General features: G+C 47.6%; 1 protein-coding gene, 1 non-coding gene and 1 pseudogene across 5 annotated transcripts in view; 1 reads left to right on the top strand and 2 right to left on the bottom strand.

Moving 5' to 3' along the window:
• Positions 1–344: 344 nt before the first annotated feature.
• ZNF496 (zinc finger protein 496) overlaps positions 345–20,217 on the bottom strand; it is a 63,327-nt gene continuing 43,454 nt past the window's right edge. For 2 of the 4 annotated variants that reach the window (XM_070416697.1, XM_070416698.1), the window contains exons 7-10: positions 15,242–15,374; positions 14,686–14,793; positions 13,562–13,675; positions 4,695–10,333 (exon numbers count right to left, since the gene is read on the bottom strand). In XM_070416697.1, coding sequence (XP_070272798.1) covers positions 9,576–10,333; positions 13,562–13,675; positions 14,686–14,793; positions 15,242–15,374 — 1,113 coding nt within the window. In that variant the 3' untranslated portion in view covers positions 4,695–9,575. Of the gene's footprint in view, positions 1,156–4,691; positions 10,334–13,561; positions 13,676–14,685; positions 14,794–15,241; positions 15,375–20,217 lie in introns of those variants that run through there. The other 2 variants (XM_070416700.1, XM_070416699.1) reach the window with 2 other exon arrangements.
• LOC139011901 (small nucleolar RNA SNORA4) lies at positions 6,673–6,809 on the top strand. Its single transcript, XR_011471713.1, has one exon. It is a non-coding gene; the product is annotated as a small nucleolar RNA SNORA4 (small nucleolar RNA).
• Positions 17,698–19,874, bottom strand: LOC139011259 (polyadenylate-binding protein 4-like; annotated as a pseudogene).

Raw genomic sequence — 20,217 nt, 5'->3', positions numbered from 1 at the left:
AAAAAAAGAAATGCATGAGAAGGCCTGTTGCCTGGGAGGGGGAAAATGGGTCAGATACACATACCTTGGCCTAAATTACTTCACCTTTCATGAGCCTCTGCACTTGATTTGCTTCAAAATGAGAGGCTAGAAGCAGTTACCTGACTCTTATCGCCTTGGGGCGTAGGAGCCTGCCTTTCTTGTGAGTGTGCCACTTTGCTGAGAGTTGTTTGCAATGTGGCATCAGGAAGATTCCAGGCCCACAAAAAGTGGGCCTCATGGAAAAGCGCTCCAGTCGTATTAAAGTTTTGGTGAATACAGCCAAGTAAACTGATGTGCTCAATATATTTCTCTTTTTTAGACAATGAAGAATTTGCAAACATAAACCATCCAAAAGACACTTGAAGGTACTACATTTCTAAAACCCAACTCTGTGGGTGTTCCCACAGCTGTGGACTGGAGAAAACATGATGGGTGACTGCTGTTGAAGACCAGGTATCTACTGTCAGCTCCACTTCTCGGGATTAGAACACAAGTTTACTACAAACTGAGGAAGTTATTAATCATGGACGGGAACTGCAGCATTGCCACTTCCTGTGGCCCTATGAGATGTTCATCTAAAGCAGGTGTTTAATGACTATTGTCTAGTGTTTCACACCATTCCTCGCACTTCCATTCACTTTATTTTTTAATTAATTTATTATTATTATTTTAATGTATTTTTATTTCAGAGAGGAAGGGAGAGGGAGAGAGGGATAGAAACATCAATGATGAATCATCGATTGGCTGCCTCCTGCACGTCCCCGACTGGGGATCAAGCCCACAACCCAGGTATGTGCCCTGACCAGGAATCGAATGGTGACCTGGTTCACTGGTCGATGCTCAACCACTGAGACACACTGGACAGGCTCCATTCACTTTAGACTTTTGTGAGTCTCCTAAAACAAGTAGAAGAAATGGATACTCCCTGTTGTAGACAGAGGAAATTGGGTGCAGACAGGGTCTCTAAAATCACTTGGCATCCAGCCCCATCACCTGCAACAACCAACCAATACCAGGCTAATTCCCTGAGGGTAAAGAAGGATGTCTCCAAAGATCTTCTTTAGGGCGGAGTAGGGGGGTTGTCTCTGGTTACAAATGTTTAGGATTTGAAGGCCGATGCATGAGAACATTCACCTGTAACAGAGAAATGCTTTGTCTAACTCCAGATTGTTCAGACCTGCTTTGTTTTGCATATAGACAAGCTAATCATTAGAGGAATTCTGCTTACAGCTTGAGTTTTTACAAAAGCAGCTCCTCCCATTCCCCCTACCCTTAACATAAAAGAAGCCTGAACTTAGTACTTTCTTAAGATGAATTTGAGGAACTATTAGGACTCCCATCTTCTCAATCATTAAACCTTTCCCGCCCAGCCAGTGTGGCCCAGTGGTTGACCATTGACCTATAAACCAGGAGGCCACGGTTCAATTCCCAATCATGGCGCATGCCTGGGTTGCAGGCTCGATCCCCAGTAGGGAACATGCAGGAGGCAGCTGGTTGATGATTCTCTCTCATCATTGATGTTTCTATCTCTCTTTCCCTCTCCCTTTTGCTCTGAAATAAAAAATATATTTTAAAAGTAAAAAAATAAACCTTACTCTAAACTGACATTAAAAAAAATTTTTTTTTTTTTTAAATTTTGAGAGAGAAAGGGAGAGGAATCGAGATATGGACATATTGATGAGAAAGAAACATCAAAAGACTGTTTCTTGCACACCCTCTACTGGGGATTGAGTCCGAAACTTGGGCATGTGCCCTAACCAGGAATCAAACTGGTGACCTCTTGGTTCATAGGTAGATGCTCAACCACTGAGCAACACTGGCCAGGCCAAATTCTGACATTTTTAGTTTTGGCTTTCTAAAGCATCAATACATGGGCTTTGGGCCAGTAACACACCTGTACACATTCCTTCCCAGTGTTGGACTGGATTATTTAGATAATCTGCACACTGGAGTCACAAAGCTGACTGGTGGGTCCCTCTGCAGTGCCCACCACTGTGCACATGCAGAGTGCCCTGAATATGAAGCCACATATCCATAAGGAGGTGTCCACCATCTTTGAATAAAATCCTAAGAACAAAGGCCACTTTGGTCTTCTAGTTCCTAATTGTGTAATCTCTTTAGCTGCCCCAAATTGCAGCTTGTCAAAAGTACTGAGAGCAGGTATTACTAGGAAACTCGCATTCCAGGGTACATGCAGTTCTCATTGGGCAGCATTTCTGTGATACCAACAAGCTGGTGTCCTTAAGTGAACAAGCTCTGGTGGTCTGCAGCCAGCACAGTAGGGCAATAGGGGCAGTGAGAAAGATGCCTAGGTTTCAATCTCCAGGAGGGGCGCATGTGGGAGGCAGCTTGAGTTTCATGGCATGGGGCATCGACATGAAACATGCTAAGAATCCTGGAAAGCTCAGCTCAGCTCAGCCCAAGGTGACTGGCTGAGAGCTGGCTGCACCCTAGTCCACAGAGGGAGGGCATGGAAGCTCTGCCTTTCGAATACCCCTCCCGACCTCGCCCAGTACATCCCTCCCTTTTTGCTGTTCCTTGGTTGTATCTGTTATAATAAAAACTAACCATAAGGATAACACTTTCAGTGAGTTACTGGAAGTCATTGTAGTGAATAATCAAACCTGAGGGGTCTTTAGAACCCCCATTTGTAGCCATCTCAGCATTAGTCTGTATGGCCCCCAAGACACCTTACTGGCATTTGAAGTGGGGTATCTTGTGTAGGCCTTCATCTTCATCCTATGGGATCCAATGTTCTCCCAGATCATTAGTGTCAGGATGAAACTGAGTTGTTGGGACACCCAGTTGGTGTCAGAGTATTGGCATGAGGATAGCACAGGCTTTGCTTGGCACCTGGTCAAGCTAGCTTCTAAGGGCCTGCTCTGGCAGGAGCCAGTGCCTCTCAGGAAGGCAGACCAGACAAGGTATGCCTTATACGTCACATAACAAGGTTCCACTTTGTTTCAGACTTTGTAAACAGGAACACGATGAGGTCTTCGTCCTTGGTGACTAGTAGTGGGGAAAGTGTTGAGAGGTGCACCAGGTATCTCCTCCTGACAACATGGGTCTGCATTCACCCTCTCTGAGCCCCAAGACTGCCTACCAGCCACTGGGCTAACTTTGTTATAAGACAGAGTGTGAGTAAGCCAGAGGTCTCTGCTATTAACAGCAGCAGCTAGGTGAAAATCCCCACAGGGATGGAAGACTGCCTTAAGAATGTTGGGGCCCCTGGTCCTCCCATCTTGGTGGCCATCTTTTTATTTTTAAATTAAATCTTTATTATTCAGATTATTACAGTTGTTCCTCTTTCCCCCCCCCCCCCCAAAGCTCTCCTCCACCCAGTTCCCACACCACCCTCTGCCCTTACCGCCCGCCCCTGTCCTCATCCATAGGTGTACGATTTTTGTCCAGTCTCTTCCTGCATCCCCCAAGAATTGTCAGTCCACTCCCTTTCTATGGCCCTGGTTCTATTATATTCACCAGTTTACTCTGTTCATCAGATTTTTTATTCACTTGATTTTTAAATTCACTTGTTGATAGATGTGTATTTGCTGTTCATAATTTTTAACTTTACCTTTTTCTTCTTCCTCTTATAAAGAATACTTTTCAGCATTTCATATAATACTGGTTTGGTGGTGATGAACTCCTTTAGCTTTTTCTTATCTGTGAAGCTCTTTATCTGACCTTCAATTATGAATGATAGCTTTGCTGGGTAAAGTAATCTTGGTTGTAGGTTCTTGCTATTCATCACTTTGAATATTTCTTGCCACTCCCTTCTGGCCTGCATAGTTTCTGTTGAGAAATCAGCTGACAATCGTGTGGGTACTCCCTTGTAGATAACTAACTGTTTTTCTCTTGCTGCTTTTAAGATTCTCTCTTTGTCTTTTGCTCTTGGCATTTTAATTATGATGTGTCTTGGTGTGGTCCTCTTTGAATTCCTTTTGTTTGGGGTTCTCTGTGCTTCCTGGACTTGTAAGTCTATTTCTTTCACCAGGCAGGGGAAGTTTTCTGTCATTATTTCTTCAAATAGGTTTTCGATATCTTGCTCTCTCTCATCTTCTGGCACCCCTATAATTCGGATGTTGATGCGCTTGAAGTTGTCCCAGAGGCTCCTTACACTATCTTCATAATTTTGGATTCTTTTTTCTTTTTTCTTTTCTGGTTGGGTATTTTTTGCTTCTTTGTAGTTCAAATCTTAGACTTGATTCTTGGGATCCTCTTGTCTGCTGTTGGATCTCTGTATATTATTCTTTATTTCAGTCAGTGTATGCTTAATTTCTAGTCGGTCTTTTTTCAGATCCTCCAGGGTCTCACTAAATTTATTGGCAGTTTCTAGAAAATTCTTGAAAAACCTTATAACCGTGGTTTTGAACTCTATATCCAGTAGTTTGCTTTCCTCTATTTCTGTCATTTGTGACCTGTTTCTTTGTCTCCGCATTTTTTATGCTTCCCAGTGTTGGTAGAGTGGCTTTGTGTGCTAGGTGTCGTATAGGGCCCAGTGGCTCAGCCTCCCCAATTACCTGAGGTGGACACTCTTGGTGCACCCTTTTGTGGGCTTTGTGCACAGTCTTGTTGTAGTTAAGCCTTGATTGTTGTAGGTATCACTGGGAGGAACTGACCTCCAGGCCAATTGGCTGTGAGAATCAGCTGTGTCTACGGTGGGAGAACTTCTGTGCTGGAGACACCCTTCTGGGGCAAGACTTGCTTCAGTGGGGCTTTGGTGCTCACTGAGTCTGCCCCCTGAGTGTGTCCCTTATGGATCTGAGGAGTTGTAATCTGGATGGTCCCACTCTGACCACTGGGTACACTGGCTCTTGGATCTCTAAGGAGATGCTAATTTAGCCTCTGCCTGAGGCTAACCAGCAGGAGCTATGAAGAGATCTGCAGATTCCTCTTCCTTGTTCGGGGTTTGGAGGTGCCCAGATGAGGCCCAGCTGTGAAGCAATGCAAGCTGCTGTGGGGCCTTGGGCCTTCTCTTGGAAGTTCTGGGTCTGTCTGGCCCAGCTGCAGTTTGTTAGGTAATTTTCAGATTGCAAAGGGCCAGGGCATTCATATGCAAAAGCCTCTGTGCACAGCTTGGGTGGGGCGGGGTCTCAGGGAATCAACAGGGCGGAGCAAGCAGCTATGGCTGATCCTCAGCCCTGCCCTAAGAGGCCCCGCGTCTCAGTGTTCCAGTAATCGCTGCAAGTACCTCTGAGAGAAAGCCGCCCTCGAGTTCCGAGTTCTGCCCACTGCCAGACAGTCCAGTTTCTCCCCTGATGAGTCTGGGTCCCCAGAGACTCACCCAGAACTGGAGTTCAGAGCAGTCGAGGGCTTGTGACTCCCTCCCGATTCAAAAAGACAGCCGCGTCCTCAGTTGTCAGCCCTTGCTGTGTGTGCCTCCGTACCTCTGCACTTTACTTCCGCACCTCCTCTGAGTCTCAGTGTGCTTTTCTCTTTCCTTCTAGTTGTAGAATTTCCACTCAGCCAGCCTTCCTGTAGTTCTGGATGATGATCGTTTTGTCTTTTAGTTGTATTTTTGAAGTTGTCGTGCGAGGTAGCAATTTCTGGTGTTTACCTATGCCGCCATCTTGGTTTCTCCCAGAGGCCATCTTTTAAAAAAATATATATTTTTATTGATTTCAAAGAGGAAGGATGAGGGAGAGATGGAAACATCAATGATGAGAATCATTGATCAGCTGCCTCCTACACACCCCCCACTGTGGGTCCAGCCCACAACCCGGGCATTGGAATCCAACCTTGATTGGAATCAAACCTGGGACCTTCAGTCTGCAGGCCAACGCTCTTTCCACTGAGCCAAACCAGCTAGGCCTTAGTGGCCATCTTTGCTGGAGCACCTAGTTCTGTGCAAATTTAGCGAATGCACATCTGGTCAGACTTTTGGCTTCTTGAGCACAGAGGGTTAGTGAAGCCTTTATATCATGGCCACAGAGTACCATCCTAATTTTTTAAAAAGCCAAGCCATTTTAGATAAATGGGATAACCAAACGGGAGACTGAGATAAATATGGTTTACCTATCCTCAGCCCCCACTCCCCCAACTGGGTGGGTCAATGTTTGCTGAAAATGCAATGTGCTGGTAAAATTTCCACAAGTTTATACTCTTTCTCACTCAATCTTCTTCTGAGAAAACGCTTAAAAATATCCAGAATATGCCTGGCTGGCGTGGCTCAGTGGTTGAGCATTGACCTATGAAGCAGGAGGTCAGAGTTTGATTCCTGGTCAGGGTACATGCTGGGATGCTAGCTCAATCCCCAGTGTGGGGCATGCAGGAGGCAGCCGATCAATGATTCTCTCTCATCACTGACGTTTCTCTCTCTCTCTCCCTCTCTGAAATCAATAAAAAAAAAAAATTAAAAATCTAGAAATCTCACTCTGAATTTACCTTCAGTGGGCTGGAGGCAGGTCCTGTCTCTTCTCAGAGCACACAGACACATTCAAAGGGGCTCCAGCTTAATTTGGATGGAGTAGACTTACCCTGACTCTCAGATGTGCCTTTTCTGACCAGCAACATTTTCTAGGCAAGTGTTCCAGCCCCTCCATATTTTGACAAGATGTAGCAACATAAGTTATCATCAAATCCCCTACATTACACTCTGAACTCTGCTTCTGGTAGAAAGGGAAAACCATCTTATAGGAGAAAAGTGACAGACTACCAAAAGTTTTATTTTGGGTGAAGGTTTTTTAATAACCTTTATCAACTTAGGCTCTTTGGGAGAATAAAGACCACACTCCACAGTGGACTATATCACTAAACATATAGCCCATTACTATTTTGTGGCCTACATTACGAAAAAAAAAGAAAAAAAAAGTGACAGACTGATCTCCAAAGCAGACGTAGACTCATACCTTCTCACCACTGGTCACACCACTCAGCTAGGGAGAGAGGTTGGGAGAAAGGATATAGGACAATGGTGAGGTCAGGTTAACCAGCTGTAGTGTGACAAGGAGTACAAAATACCCCTGGTGTAGTGACTTCCTCTGTACTTTGGACAGGGGTCAGATCAGGTGAGCAGGCCATCTATCTGAGGCTTAAATGTGCCACAAGGTGAAGTCTGACACCCAGAGGACTATTTTCATCCTTATCCCTCAAGCTCACCTTGTCAGGCCAATCAACTATCTCAGCTGTGCAGCACATTACTTTTTAAACTAAATGGAAAGTCTAACATGAATATTAATTCAGCAAGTTAATTTTTATTATGTACTTATGAGTTTGTGGAAACAATGTCCAGAGATCCAAGGAACAGGGAGGGCAGATGCTTCTCAGATGTGGGGCCTGTACTTCCATAGTAAAGTGGAGATGTAGCTCACCTGCCTGCCCATCCCCCAGGGAGGGAGCAAGTGGTCAGTTCTCCGGTGCCTGGAGGAGCAGGTAACCCCACTGGACTCTTTGGAATGGGATGAATGGGATTTGAGCTACATCACCCTGGAGGGCTTCTGAATCCTAAGTGACTGACCTTCCAATTAGGTAGGTACTAGGTGTATTGGGGTCAGTGAGTGGGGGGTTCCCCACAGTATTCGGTGGGGACTCAAGATGCAGTTACATCCCCTTGGTGTTTTTTTTATTTAGGATCTGGTTTTACAGGTAAGACAAACAGTAAATGGGGCAATGTTCCTCCATTAGACAAATGTCTGAAGCAGATGGAGAACCATCTTCCAGCTGACAAGCCCTTGAGCAAGAGTGTATGAGGGTGGGGCAAATGTATAACCTGGCTTCTATGTGGAATTTCCTCCTCAATAGCCTTAAAGATTCACTTTCCTCCTTTTCCTGGCAGATCAATAAGAGGCAAACTATTTAGAAATGAAGAGCCCCAATATTTATTTTTCGTTCAGGGTATGACCTAACAGTTTTATTGCATTTACTGCTCCTCAGGATGCAGGGATGTCTACAGTAATCAGAATTATAAAACCTGTGGCTCTTCTATTGGGTTTGATGGCATCTCATGTGACAATATAGGTGACAAGGAGCCTGGCTGCCTGCTGATGGACATACAAATAGCACAAAATGTCCACCTGGTGGCTTTGAATCAGCTACCACCACTCCATAGTCCCTGTGCTTTCTTGACATTGAGCATGGCCGATATTACCAGTCTTCCAGGAACAATAAGACCATGGTTTTCGTTGCTTGAGATTTCACAGCCAATGGTCACTCCCAATCCAGAACTCCAGGCCACGCACTTTCAAAGCTATGCTGCTTCCAATGGAACAGACAGCAAGCCAACCACAGCTTCTGTTGACTCATCTGTTAATCAGGGATGACCAGATAATTGCAAGACTATCTGCTGTTGTGGATTGAATTGTCTCCCCACCACCCCAAATTCATATTTACGTCCTAACCCCAATACATCAGAATGTGGACTTTCTTAGAATATGGTCATTGTGGATGTTACTAGTTAAGACAGGAATATACCAGAGTAGGCATGAGGGCCCTGATCCAATATGGTGCCCTTATAAAAAAGGGAAATTTGGAGACAGACATGTACACAGGGACACGACATGAAGATGAAGGCAGAGATGGGTTAATATTTCTACAAGGAACATCATCAACTGCCAGCACCACCAGAAGCTGGGGGAGAGGTGTGGAACAGACCTTCCCTTACAGGGAACCAACCCACTGACCCCTTGACATTGGACTTCCAGCCTCCAGAACTGAAGCAATATATTTCTGTTGCTCTAAGTCACCCTGTTTTTGGTATTTTGTTAAGGCAGCCCTAGCAAATGAATATGAACAGCAGACTAAGTTACTATGTATGAAGAGCCCAACCTCACAGGAGGTTGTTTCCACTGCCCCTCATCCAGACAACAGAACCCCCCACTGGGGCTGAGCTCCCCATTCCCGGACACAATGGGATGGGCAGGAGAACTTAAGTGCCTTTCGAATGATGACAACTGCTTCTACCCCGCAACCATTTACCGGGTCCTTCAGGTACAAAATGACATTTGAGCAGGGTGTGCAACAAATAAAACGTGGGCACTGCCTTCAGTGAACTCAAAATCCCTAATAAGCAGCTGCCTTTGCAAATAAAAGTATGACACAATTCCCCTTCGCAAGCAGCTGCACAGCCCCCAGAGGCTTCTGACCCTGACAGGGCTGCCTGGTAACAGCGGGTGTTCTTTGGGTCAGCTAGTGACGTGGTAGGATTGGTGTGCCTGGCCTTGCTGCCCACATGCACTCCCTTCCTTTTTCTCGCCCACAGCTTCTTGCTCTCAGATGGGAAGTACAGTCACCCTAGAACCTCAAGATACGGGCAGGGGTTCAGACAAGGCAGCATGGGAGTATAGTGAGTTGGTGGCAAGGGACAAACCCCAAATGGTCACTGCAGTTGGGGCAGTCCAGTCCCTTAGACCGCTTGGGAAGCACTGGACAGGGCTCTCTTCTGACCCAGAAACACCGGGCGAGTCCAAGCTGGTTATGCACCTCCCTCCCTGCTTTTTGGCACAGCAGAGACAAAAGAAATGCTCAGTTGATCACTATCTCATTTCTACCTGAGAGCAAAGGGTGGGAAGGTGAGGTCTGTCCAGGGGCAGGTACGTCCCGGGAGTGCCTGGCGTCAGTCAGTAAGAGTTGAGAGCCTGCTTGGAGCGGCGTTTCATATGCAGGCGCTGGTGGCGCAGGAGGTCGGAGTTGTGCAGGAAGCTTTTGACGCAGTACCGGCACCGAAAGGGCCGTGCCCGGTCCTTACCGTGCACACTGCTGCGGTGCCTCGCCAGGTGTTCAGGTCGCTGGAACAGCTTCCCGCAGTCATAGCACTGGATGCTCAGCCGGGCCCGGCCCTCAGCCAGCGATGCATCAGGCCCCCCACCTGTGGACTCTGCCGCCCCCTGCTCGCTCCCAATTACCGGCAGGGGCCCGGTGGGCGGCAGGTGGACCCGCCTGTGGCAGAGCAGGTGCGAGTTGAGGCGGAAGCTCTTCCCGCAGGCGCCGCACCGGAAAGGTTTCCGGGCCTCATGGGCTTCCAGGTGCCCGTCCAGGTCCTCGCTGTCACTGAACAGCTCCCCACATACCGAGCACTCGTGCAGCTTCTCCTGCTCCCTGCGGCTGCGCAGGTGTCGGATGAAATTGACCCTCCAGCGGAAGACCTTGCCGCAGTTGGGGCACACATAGGACTTCCCAGAGGTATGCACCTCGCCCCCCACAGAGAGGCCATTCTGCTGAGGCATGGGGGTGCCGTTTTGCTTCCCCAAGGGGCTCCGTGTCTCATCTGTGCAGTAGGGGCCCAGTTGGGAGTCTTCATCCCCAGAGCTGGATAGGACGATCTCGATGGTCACCTCCTCATCCAGGCTGTTCTTAGGGGGCGGTGAGTCATCTCCAGCTGCAGGAAAGCAATGTGGAGGTCACTTAGAGTTGCTGATGGAATAGGTATGACATTGGGGGCTATGGGGAAAGGGTGAATGTATTTTGAATGTGAGGACATGAACTTAGGGGATCCGAGGGTAGAGTGCTAAGGGCAGAACTGCATCCCCCAAAAATTCCTATTATGCTTAAGTCATAACCCCAAATACCTCAGGATGTGACTATATTTGAAATTAAGGTCTTTTAAGAGTTAAGTTAAAATGAGATTATTAGAGTGGCTTGTAAGCCAACTGCCATCCTTCCAAGAAGATATTAAGAAACAGACATGTGGAAGCTCAGGGAGAAGACAGCCGGCCAAGAAGACTTGCTGCAGGAGAAGCCCCTTCTGATACCTGGACCTCAGACCTCCAGCATTTTGAGAAAATCAATTTCTGTTGTTTGAGCCTCCTTAGAAGACTAATACAGTGCATACAGGATGACAACCCCTCAAATCAGCTAAAGTGACAAAAAATAAATGCAATTTCTAAAAGGGGGTATAAACAACCCTTAGTGCTCCTGTGGGCCATTTACACAATGTTAGGAGTTATTGCTAGATGAGGTGGGATTCAGCAGTGAGCTCCAAACACCAGAGAAACAGTAAAATCAGGGAGTGATGAGTATAGAAGGGGGTGTGTGGGGCGACACAAACACTGAACCCTGTAATAGGTACTCTGATGTTTTCATTCTGCTCCTGGGGCTCCTGAACAGAAGTCGCTGACCCAGGGTGCACCGTGACAGGCCATGGGTGTCAGACTGAGGGTCTGAATGTGGGCTGTCAAGCCCCAGGTCCGGGCTTGACTCCACATTGCCTAGCCATAGCCTGCCTTTTCTATGAAGTCGAAATTATGGGTCTGAATCTGTTGCATCTTATTTGTACATAATCCCTCCCATTTTTCTTTTCTTTCTTTCTTTCTTTTAAATTTTATGTATATTGTTTCGGCACATTTGTTTTTCACAGTTTTAAAATGCAACACATTTATTCATCTCCTTTTTGGTTTTATGTCTTACAAGAAAGCTTCCCCATCCTAACATTATAAGAATATATCCTTTATAATGCCTGTCTTGTTTTTCACATCTGGCTTCCTAGCCTCTCTGCTTTTCTCCTCAATCCCTCCAGCTCACAGGGAACCATCCATCATCCATCCCCAGGCCATGCACAGCATGGCCACAGGCTTCAGTATCCCCAATCCCCCGATTGAGCTCAATTCCTCTGACACGTTGGGCAACTTTCTTTCTCTTTTAAATATTTTTCTGTAAAACAGAGCTAGGAATCAGAACTGCCTTTTGGGGTTATTGTTGAAGATTACACATGATTTAATACATATGCAGGCACCCACCCTGTATATCATGAGGCTGCTATGGGCAGGCAGAGGCCAGAGAAGGCCAGAAGTGCACATGTAGCAACAAGCATTCATCTAGCCCCGTTGAGATGGCCACCCTCATCCTGGGGAGGGGCCATCCTCAGCCATGCAAGGCCACTCTCAGCCTGCTGCAGGCACCTGAGAAAACCTGGGGTGAGGGAGCTCGAAGTTTTGGGGAAGGGGCTATTCTCCTTCTGGATCTTCTGTAAATGTAGAATTCCTTTTGTCTACACGTGACGGGGTGAACAGAAATAGCAGGGAGCCCTGCACAGAGCTAGGTGGAATTACCACAATGCCAGACAACTCTTTTTTATGAATCTTGGCTTCACCCCAGAATCATCTGGAGAATTCTTTTTTTATTTTTTAAATTATTTATTGTTGAAAGTATTATGTCCCCCTTTTCCCCCCACTGACCCTCTCCAACCCGCCCCATCTCCCGCCCCCCCCCCCCCCACACAGGCCTTCAGCACCCTACTGTTTGTGTTATGCATATATGCATACAAGATCTTTGGTTGATTACCTCCCACTCACCCATCCTCCCCCACGTTCCCTCTGAGATTCCACACTCTGTCCCATGCTTCCATGTCTCTGGATCCACTCTGTTCATCAGTTTCTTTTGTTAATTACATTCCATATATGAGTGAGATCATGTGATACTTTCTTTTTCTTAACTTATTTCACTTAGCATGATATTCTCCAGGTCCCTCCATGCTGTCTCAAAGGGTAAAATATTCTTTTTTACTGCTGCATAGCATTCTATGGTGTAAACGTACCACAGCTTTTTATCCACTCATCTACTGATGGGCACTTGGGCTATTTCCAGATCTGAGCTATTGTAAATTGTGCTGCTATGAACATAGGGGATGCATACATTCTTTGCCAGACAACTTTTGCTCCAAAAGGCATCTTGGGTAAAAGACTGTACATGAGTCAGACCCCACAGCTGTGGAAAGTCTCATCATACAGTGGGTTTGAGTATGAACCAGAGACTAATATAATACTGTATGTCAACTGGAATTTAAAAAAAGAAAACAAAAAAGAACCAGTGACTAAGGTTTGGTGTCTGGAAGAACACCTTAACCCCAAGGACATTAAAGATGGCCACACTGCCCGCTGGTGTGGCTCAGTGGTTGAGCATCAGCCCATGAACCAAGAGGTCACTGGTTTGATTCCTGATCAGGGCACATGCCTGGGTTGTGGGTTCGATCCCCAGGATCAGGTGTGTAGGAGGCAGCCTATTGATGTTCCTATCTCTCTATCCCTCTCGCTTAAAAGATTCCTCTTTCTCTAAAGATCAATAAAAACATATTTTTTAAAAAAATGATGGCCACATTTCAGTCTTTGCCTCTGGACTTTTACCAACATGACTCTATGAGGCAGGTGGAGGACACTCCTCAGAGTACCTTTCGCAGGCATGCCACACTCCTGCTCTTTAGGTCCAAGACTTTGCCCAGGACTCTGGCTTTTGTGCTCAGGGAAGAAACACACCCCTAATGGCCAGTAGCACTGTGGCGCACCTGCTTCAACCTGCCAGGATAAGGCCAGGAGGGGAGGGTCTTGGGCTGGAGCTCAGCTGGGAGAGACCCTCGCAAAAGGGAACCCAGCACAATAAGCTGACAACTCACAGGAGCCGTCGGTCAGCAAGGACCTCAGAGAGTTCAATCCCTGACCGAACCCACACCAGCAAACATGCATGCACACACCATACACGTTCACCCTTCCACACACAACATACCAGACGCTATACACACACAACATGCACATGTACACACCACACAGCAGATACCACATGTACTTATATGCTCACATATGTATCACACACCCCATACCTCCCAGGCCCTCTTTACCTGGGCAGGTGCTCTGAGCAAGTGTCGTCTGCTCGCAGGCCTGGGACTCTGGTCCCTGTAGCTCATCCTGTTTTCCTCTTTCTTCAACCTGGAATGGCTGGAGACTTGGAAAGTCTTTCCAGAGAAGAAAACAGAAAGGTGGATTTGTCGTGCAGCTGTGGCACTACCTGGGGAGGCATCTTAACAGATGGCAGGCTGTGATCCAAGGGCAGCTCTGAGCTCCCTTCTTGGGCAGCGACTCAGTCAATGTTTGTGGAGCAAATTAATTTGTAGGCAAAAAGATTCTGAAGCTATATGGAGTAAGCATGAGTCCTGGATCTGCCTGTCGACTTGCCTGTGAAGAAGTGACTGCCACCCTTATGGTGATTTCCACTTCTGTGGTGGGATTTCCACAGGCCCCAGGACCCCTCGCAGATCCTGCATAAACACAGCCTGCACAGAGCCTGCTGGGCTGACAGGACAGGGAGCTGGCCACCCCGAGGCCCTGCATGCTCGTCCACGTGGGAATGAAGACCCACACTTGACTGTACTGTGCCAGCTCTAGGTCCTGAAGGGGAAGGAGTGGGGGCTGCTGTTGAAACCATACAAAGCCTTTTGTCCTGAAGGAGCAGGGTCTCAGGCATTATGGCAAATGGTTAACAACTTATACAGAAAGCCCAGATAGGGGGACTGGGAAATTCTGCTGCCAATGCTGTGCTGTTGTAAGCCAAGCCCCAGCACCCTGTGCCTTAGTTTCCTCACACTTGCAGCATGTGGTGGAAGGACTAGAGAATGAGACACCTGGAGGTCCTGCACTAGTGCTCCTTCTCTACCTAACCTATGGAGAATGTGACCTCACCTGTGGAGGGGCTGCTGGCTTGCCAGCATAGCCCAGGTGCTGTTTATAGCAGAGAAGGATGTTCCCACTGTGTCCTAGTCCCTGGTTGATGAGTGTGATCCCACACCCACAAAAAAATAAACCTACATTTTTTCTGGGAAAAGTCATGGAGGAGGCAAAACATGCTCTACTGAGACAGAGCCTGGGGTTACAGAGGGCTGCAGAGAGATGGCAGGGAGTGGCCCACCTCTGGCCGGCACCACCTACCACCCTACTCTGTTCACCCAGTGGTGGAATCATGGCTCACCCAAGTAGGAGACCTGGGTAGCATCCTTGCCCTGGAGGTCCTGCAGCTCGGGAACACATGACTCGTTCTTCTCACCCTGGGAGAGGTCCTGCTGGGCTGCTGGATCACCTGTTCACAGAAAAGGGGAGGACACACATTCCTCAGTGAACTGGAGGGATGCAGGCCAAGCCATGGCAGTGACAGCGTGACGCAGGGCTGCAGAGAAACTGAAAGGCTTGAGCAAGCAGGGGGGCGGGGAGGGGCATAGTAGTGGGGGAGCTATGGGCTTGGGGCAGCTGTTGGCCCATGAGATAGAAAGCCAGAACTTCAGAGGCCATAGGATCAGAATGATAGAAGAAAAGTGGGTGCACAGGAACCTGTTATGTTTGGTTTCAAATGCAAAACAGCCAGTAAGCCTAATTTACATGTGATAGTGGCAGGTGAGGATGCCTCTACTAAGTGCCCTCAGTGTCGTTGTGTGCAGGTGACCTCATGTCAGGGATGGAGGGTGGTCAGCAAATTCAGATGTGGGCCCCCAGCTCCCTGGTCTCAGGAGAGGGTTGGAAGGGCGTCTTACTTGGAGGCAGCGAAACCCCACAGTCCTCTCCAATGATGAATTCCCCGTAGAAGCCAGTCTGGGCAGGGTCTAGAAGGGACCAGTCCTCTTCCGAGAAACAGAAGATCATGTCCTCGAAAGGAGAAACCCGTTTCTGAAACCACAGAACAACAGGGATGCCTCAGTCCAAGGACGAGCTAGGGAAGGGTCGCTGCAAACAAGGGAAAGAGCTGAGGCTGAGGGCACACACCTCCACTGTGTGTGCACGGGAGAGAGCAGAAAGCTGCTCTCCAGCCCTCACCTGGGATCCACCTCCTTCCTATCTGGTTTGGCCGAATGCAAACCATGGTGACTCTCTAGTGGCCAAGGTTGTGGGCAGGGCACACAGTACCAGGCAGCTAATGAAGACCGAGACACCACCAGGCTCAGCCCAGCAAATGCCACGCCATTTCTAGAGTTTATTTTGCACATATGCAGTGTTAGGTCTGGATCAGCCTAGTCACAGCAGCATTGATAATCACAGATAATACTATATTATCAATACATTTTGATCATAGATAATAAAGGCTGAAGATGCTGTTTATAGCAGAGAAGAATGTTCCCACTGATGGGCTCTCTGCCCATCACCAGAGCATGGATTAACTCCAGGACAGTCTGGCAAGTTCAAGCAAACTCCCATTAGGAGCGAGGGTCCTCTCTGCATGCCCAGAAAGCCCTCCAAGCTGTGTGTCACATGATCTAGACTACTCAACGCACAAAATGTCCAGAAGTCTGGATCACCAGCAGCTTAGCAGTGGGACCTGGGGTAAGGCGCAGCTGGGAGACTTCGCTTAAACTTGAATCACAGACCATGGTAATATGTCAAATTAATATTAATTTAATTAATTAAAAAATCTTTCTATGGAGAGTTTTTTCTTTATTGAGAAACTGAAGACTTGGATACATCAAATAAAACCAATTTCTGGGGGGGGGGGGGGGGGGCGGGGAGGAGAGGAGGATCAAAACTCACAACAGGGGGAAAAAAAAAGTTAACACTGCCTGAGCTGTAGCAGAACCCAGAGAATACATTCTTTTAACTAAAAAATTCTAGGTGCTTCATAATTGACCTTTTGGTACTAAACGACCTATTAAATTTGCAATTTGTGGTTCTTAGTGTTGAGGTCCATAGGGCAAGCTAGGAAGTCTTCAAACCTTGAGCTGAATTTCATGACGGGTTATTTGGCTTCTGAACCGTTTTTTCCTTGCCTAAGAGGTAGCAGCAGCAACAGTGCCCACCTGGGCAGCTTCTTTCTTGGCATGATGAGCCTGTAGAACCGCCACAGCTTCATCCACCTCAGAGCAGAGAGACTTGGGGGACTCCAGGATGTGCAGCAGCTCAGAATTGTCGATCATTCCCGTAATCTTTCCAGCCAGGTTCGAATGCATGGTTTGGATGAGAATGAACAAACGTTCGCCCAGCATCTGCTTCTGTTTCTGGGGGGGCTGGGGGGTGGTGCTGCGGCCAACATGGAGGCAGTCAGGGGCTCCTGCCCCTGCACATGGACCACAGGCTGAGGTGCCTGCAGAGGTGGTATGGCAGGGTGAGGGCTGCAGACATTGGAAGCATACTTGTAAGGTGCAACAGCCTGAGGAGCAGCTGCAGCCACAGCAGTGCGAGGTGCTAAGTTCTGCACAGCTGTGGGAACACCTCCAGACCGGCAGCTGTCAGTCAGCCCTTGCTGGGTGGCACCAGCCCCACCAAAGTCCATAGCCAAACGGTCTGGGCACTCAGACCCGACTCTCTGAGCAGTAGTAGGGAGGCCACGAGAGGCCGGATCATTACCAATTGGAGCCAGATGGCTAAGAGTTGGATGAGGCTCAGACTGGTGTACAGCACTTGGCATTCCTTGGAAGCCTTGCTGCCAGCATGGATTAGGTCACATCTGTGCTAACTGGTTAGGTATGTAATATGGAGGCCTTCTCCGAGCCTGTGGAACTGCTGGCACAAAGTAGCCACCAGCTGCAGGTTGGAACTGATTTAAGATGGCATTGGCAGGGAGTGCTCTCATTCCGGCCACCCTCCGCATATACAGTGGCTTGGAACCCATGATGCATCTATTCATCACAGTGACTGCTTTGGTGGCCTCTTCAGGAGATGAGAAGCAAACAAAGCCAAACCCTTTGCTTCTCCCATCCTCCAGCATTACCTTAGAGCTGGTGATGGATCCGAAAGGAGAAAACTTTCCATAACTTCTCATCGGCAATGGTGTTATCCAAGTTCTTAATGTAGAGATTCACCCCTGATATCGACTAATTCTCTCTTGCTTCAGCTGTTCAAATTTCTGTTTTAACTTGGCCTGCCATTCCACTTTTTCTGTGCACAGCCTACAAAAATGACTTTCCCACTGATTTCTTTTCCATTCATCTCTTCACAGCCATATTGGCATCCTCGTGTGTGTATATTTTTTAAATATATTTTTATTGACTTCAGAGAGGAAGGGGAGAGAAACATTAATGATGAAAAAGAATCATTGATCAGCTGCCTCCTGCGCCTACTGGGGATTGAGCCTGCAACCTGAGCATGTGCCCTTGACCGGAATCAAACCTGGACCCTTTAGTCCGTAGGCTCACACTCTATCACTGAGCCAAACCAGCTAGAGCTATCCTCATGTTTTTTAACTCACAAACCCAAAGTCTTTGGATTTCCCATCACCTTGACACTTAAGGTCTTACCAAACTGGCTGAACAGCTCTTTCAGAATCATCCACCTCTTCCCCAAAGTTTTTGATATACATATTAGTCAACTCCTTGGCTTTGGCCCCCAAGTTCGGCTTCCCATTCTTTTTGAGACTTGAATCTGCCCACAAACACTTTGTGGTCATTGAGGAACATGCCGTTCCTCTTCTCGATGGCCTTGTCTGCAGCCTCTTGGGTCTCGAAGTGAACGAAAGCATAACCCTTAGAGCCGTTCTTGTCACACACCACCTTGCAGGTCAGAATGTTCCCCAAAGCAGAAAAAGTATCATAAAGTGCCTTGTTATCTATAGATTTTTCCAGGTTCTTGATGAAGACGTTTCCCACACCAGCTTTTCTCAAAGAGGGATCCCTTTGAGGTCACATGATTCGGATTGGCTTTCCCTTAATCATATCAAAGCTCACAGTATCCAAGGCCCGCTCAGCGCCAGCCAGCTGCTGGAAGTTGGCGAAGGCATAACTCAGCGAGCAGCAGGTGATCCCACTGCGGCAGACCCGGGTGGAAGCACAGGCCCCACAGGGCTGAACTCCCCGCCCCCCCATTGACCTCCCCCCGGCCTCCCCTACCCCCTGGCACTTGTCCTTGTCCCCTCGCCCCTAAGTGTCTTGCGTCTGTTGGTTGTGCTTATATGCATGCATACAAGTCCTTTGGTTGATCTCTTACCCCCACCCCCCAGCCCTCCCCTACCTTCCCGCTGTAGCTCGACAGTCTGTTCGATGCTTCTTTGCCTGTCTATTTTTGTTCAACAGTTTGTAATGTTCTTTATTATCCATAAATGAGTGAGATCACGTGGGCTGAACTTTTCATACAGCATGGCCTCAGTGACATCCCTGTGCAAGTTACCCACGTACAGGGAGGCCATGGGGTAGCTGCTGGTGGCAGCATTCATCTTCCCAGCCCCCAGGACCCCAAGCCCTGCCAGGACTTCTTACAGGGCCCACAAAGAATAAAAGGGGTTCTTCCCCAAGCAGCGCGCAACTGGCTCACAGGTGGCAGAGCAGAAGGGACCCAGAAGTTTGGGGCGGCTCACTCGAGACTACAGGACCGCAGACAAAAGGCTCTCAAAAATATGGCTCTCCCTGGGAGCTTGTAATTTTCAGCTCCAAATTTCCAAAATAAATGTATTAAAATGGGGACTTTCCTCCAAATTACAAAAATTCTTAAAGGGCCAGCCAAACGGTGCCCACGCAGCCTCTGGGATACGTGTTTCTCTTTAAATATAGACCCTGGGCTGCTGACACTATAAGATTACAGCTGCAGAAGAGGGATGCAAAATATTTGTCAGTTTGCAAGCCTGGGGGGCCAAGCGCGCAGCTGCCTGCACGCAGGCTGCCATGGGCAGCGCAGACACGTGGTGCTCAGGGAGGACAGTGTGGGGCTACCACAAGGCTGGGGCGTGGACACACGTGGCTCACCACCGACGCCCAGGTGCAGTGGAGGCGGCAGGCAGGCTAGAAGCGTGCAAAAGTGACTTCCCTGTAGGTTCGAAGAGGATTCACTTTTTCTTTCTCTCTTTTTTTTCCTTTTCCAGATTTTAAAGCGTTTTCGAGGTTTTTTGGTTTTGTTTTTTTAATTTTTTCTTTTTTTCTTCAGGCTACTGAGCCCAAAAGCAGCAGAGACTGTGGCAACCCATAGCGGAGAGCTTAAAATATATTTTTATTTATTTCAGAGAGGAAGGAAGAGGGAGAGAGAGGTAGAAACATCAATGATGAGAGAGAATCATCGATCAGCTACCTCCTGCATGCCACCTACTGGGGATCGAGCCCACAACCTGGGATTTGCCCTTGACCAGAACCGAATCTGGGACCCTTCTGTCCACAGGCCAATGCTCTAACCATTGAGCCAAACCAGCTAGGGCAAATTAATTTTAATTTTAAAAATGGTGACATATTCATATTATATGAGAAGGCCATAAAAATAAAGAAGTCCTTTACAAAATGGAAATAGATATTTGCCCATTGAAGCATGAAGTTATTTGGGTCTCAAACTTCCTATAAATATTAATATGACAATAAACTGGTAACAATAAATGTCACTAAAAAATTATTCACTTTGTTTGAAATAATCCGGAACCTTGATTATTTGAAAGAACATGGGAGAACATGGAGAACTCCTGGTCTAGCTGACATTTCTGTTCATACTGTCTAATCCCAGAAGAGCAAACACACAGCATATCTCCAAGTATGTCACACTATACGTGTATATATGGTTGCAGGAACTGCCTGCATGTACATTCACTAGATATTGGCTGGTGTGAATGAAG

The sequence above is a fragment of the Myotis yumanensis genome, unplaced genomic scaffold (assembly GCF_028538775.1).
Source record: "Myotis yumanensis isolate MYYU_CA2020_CCGP unplaced genomic scaffold, mMyoYum1.0.hap1 SCAF_5, whole genome shotgun sequence".
Lineage (NCBI taxonomy): Eukaryota > Metazoa > Chordata > Mammalia > Chiroptera > Vespertilionidae > Myotis > Myotis yumanensis.
This window is presented reverse-complemented; position numbering and strand designations above follow the sequence as displayed.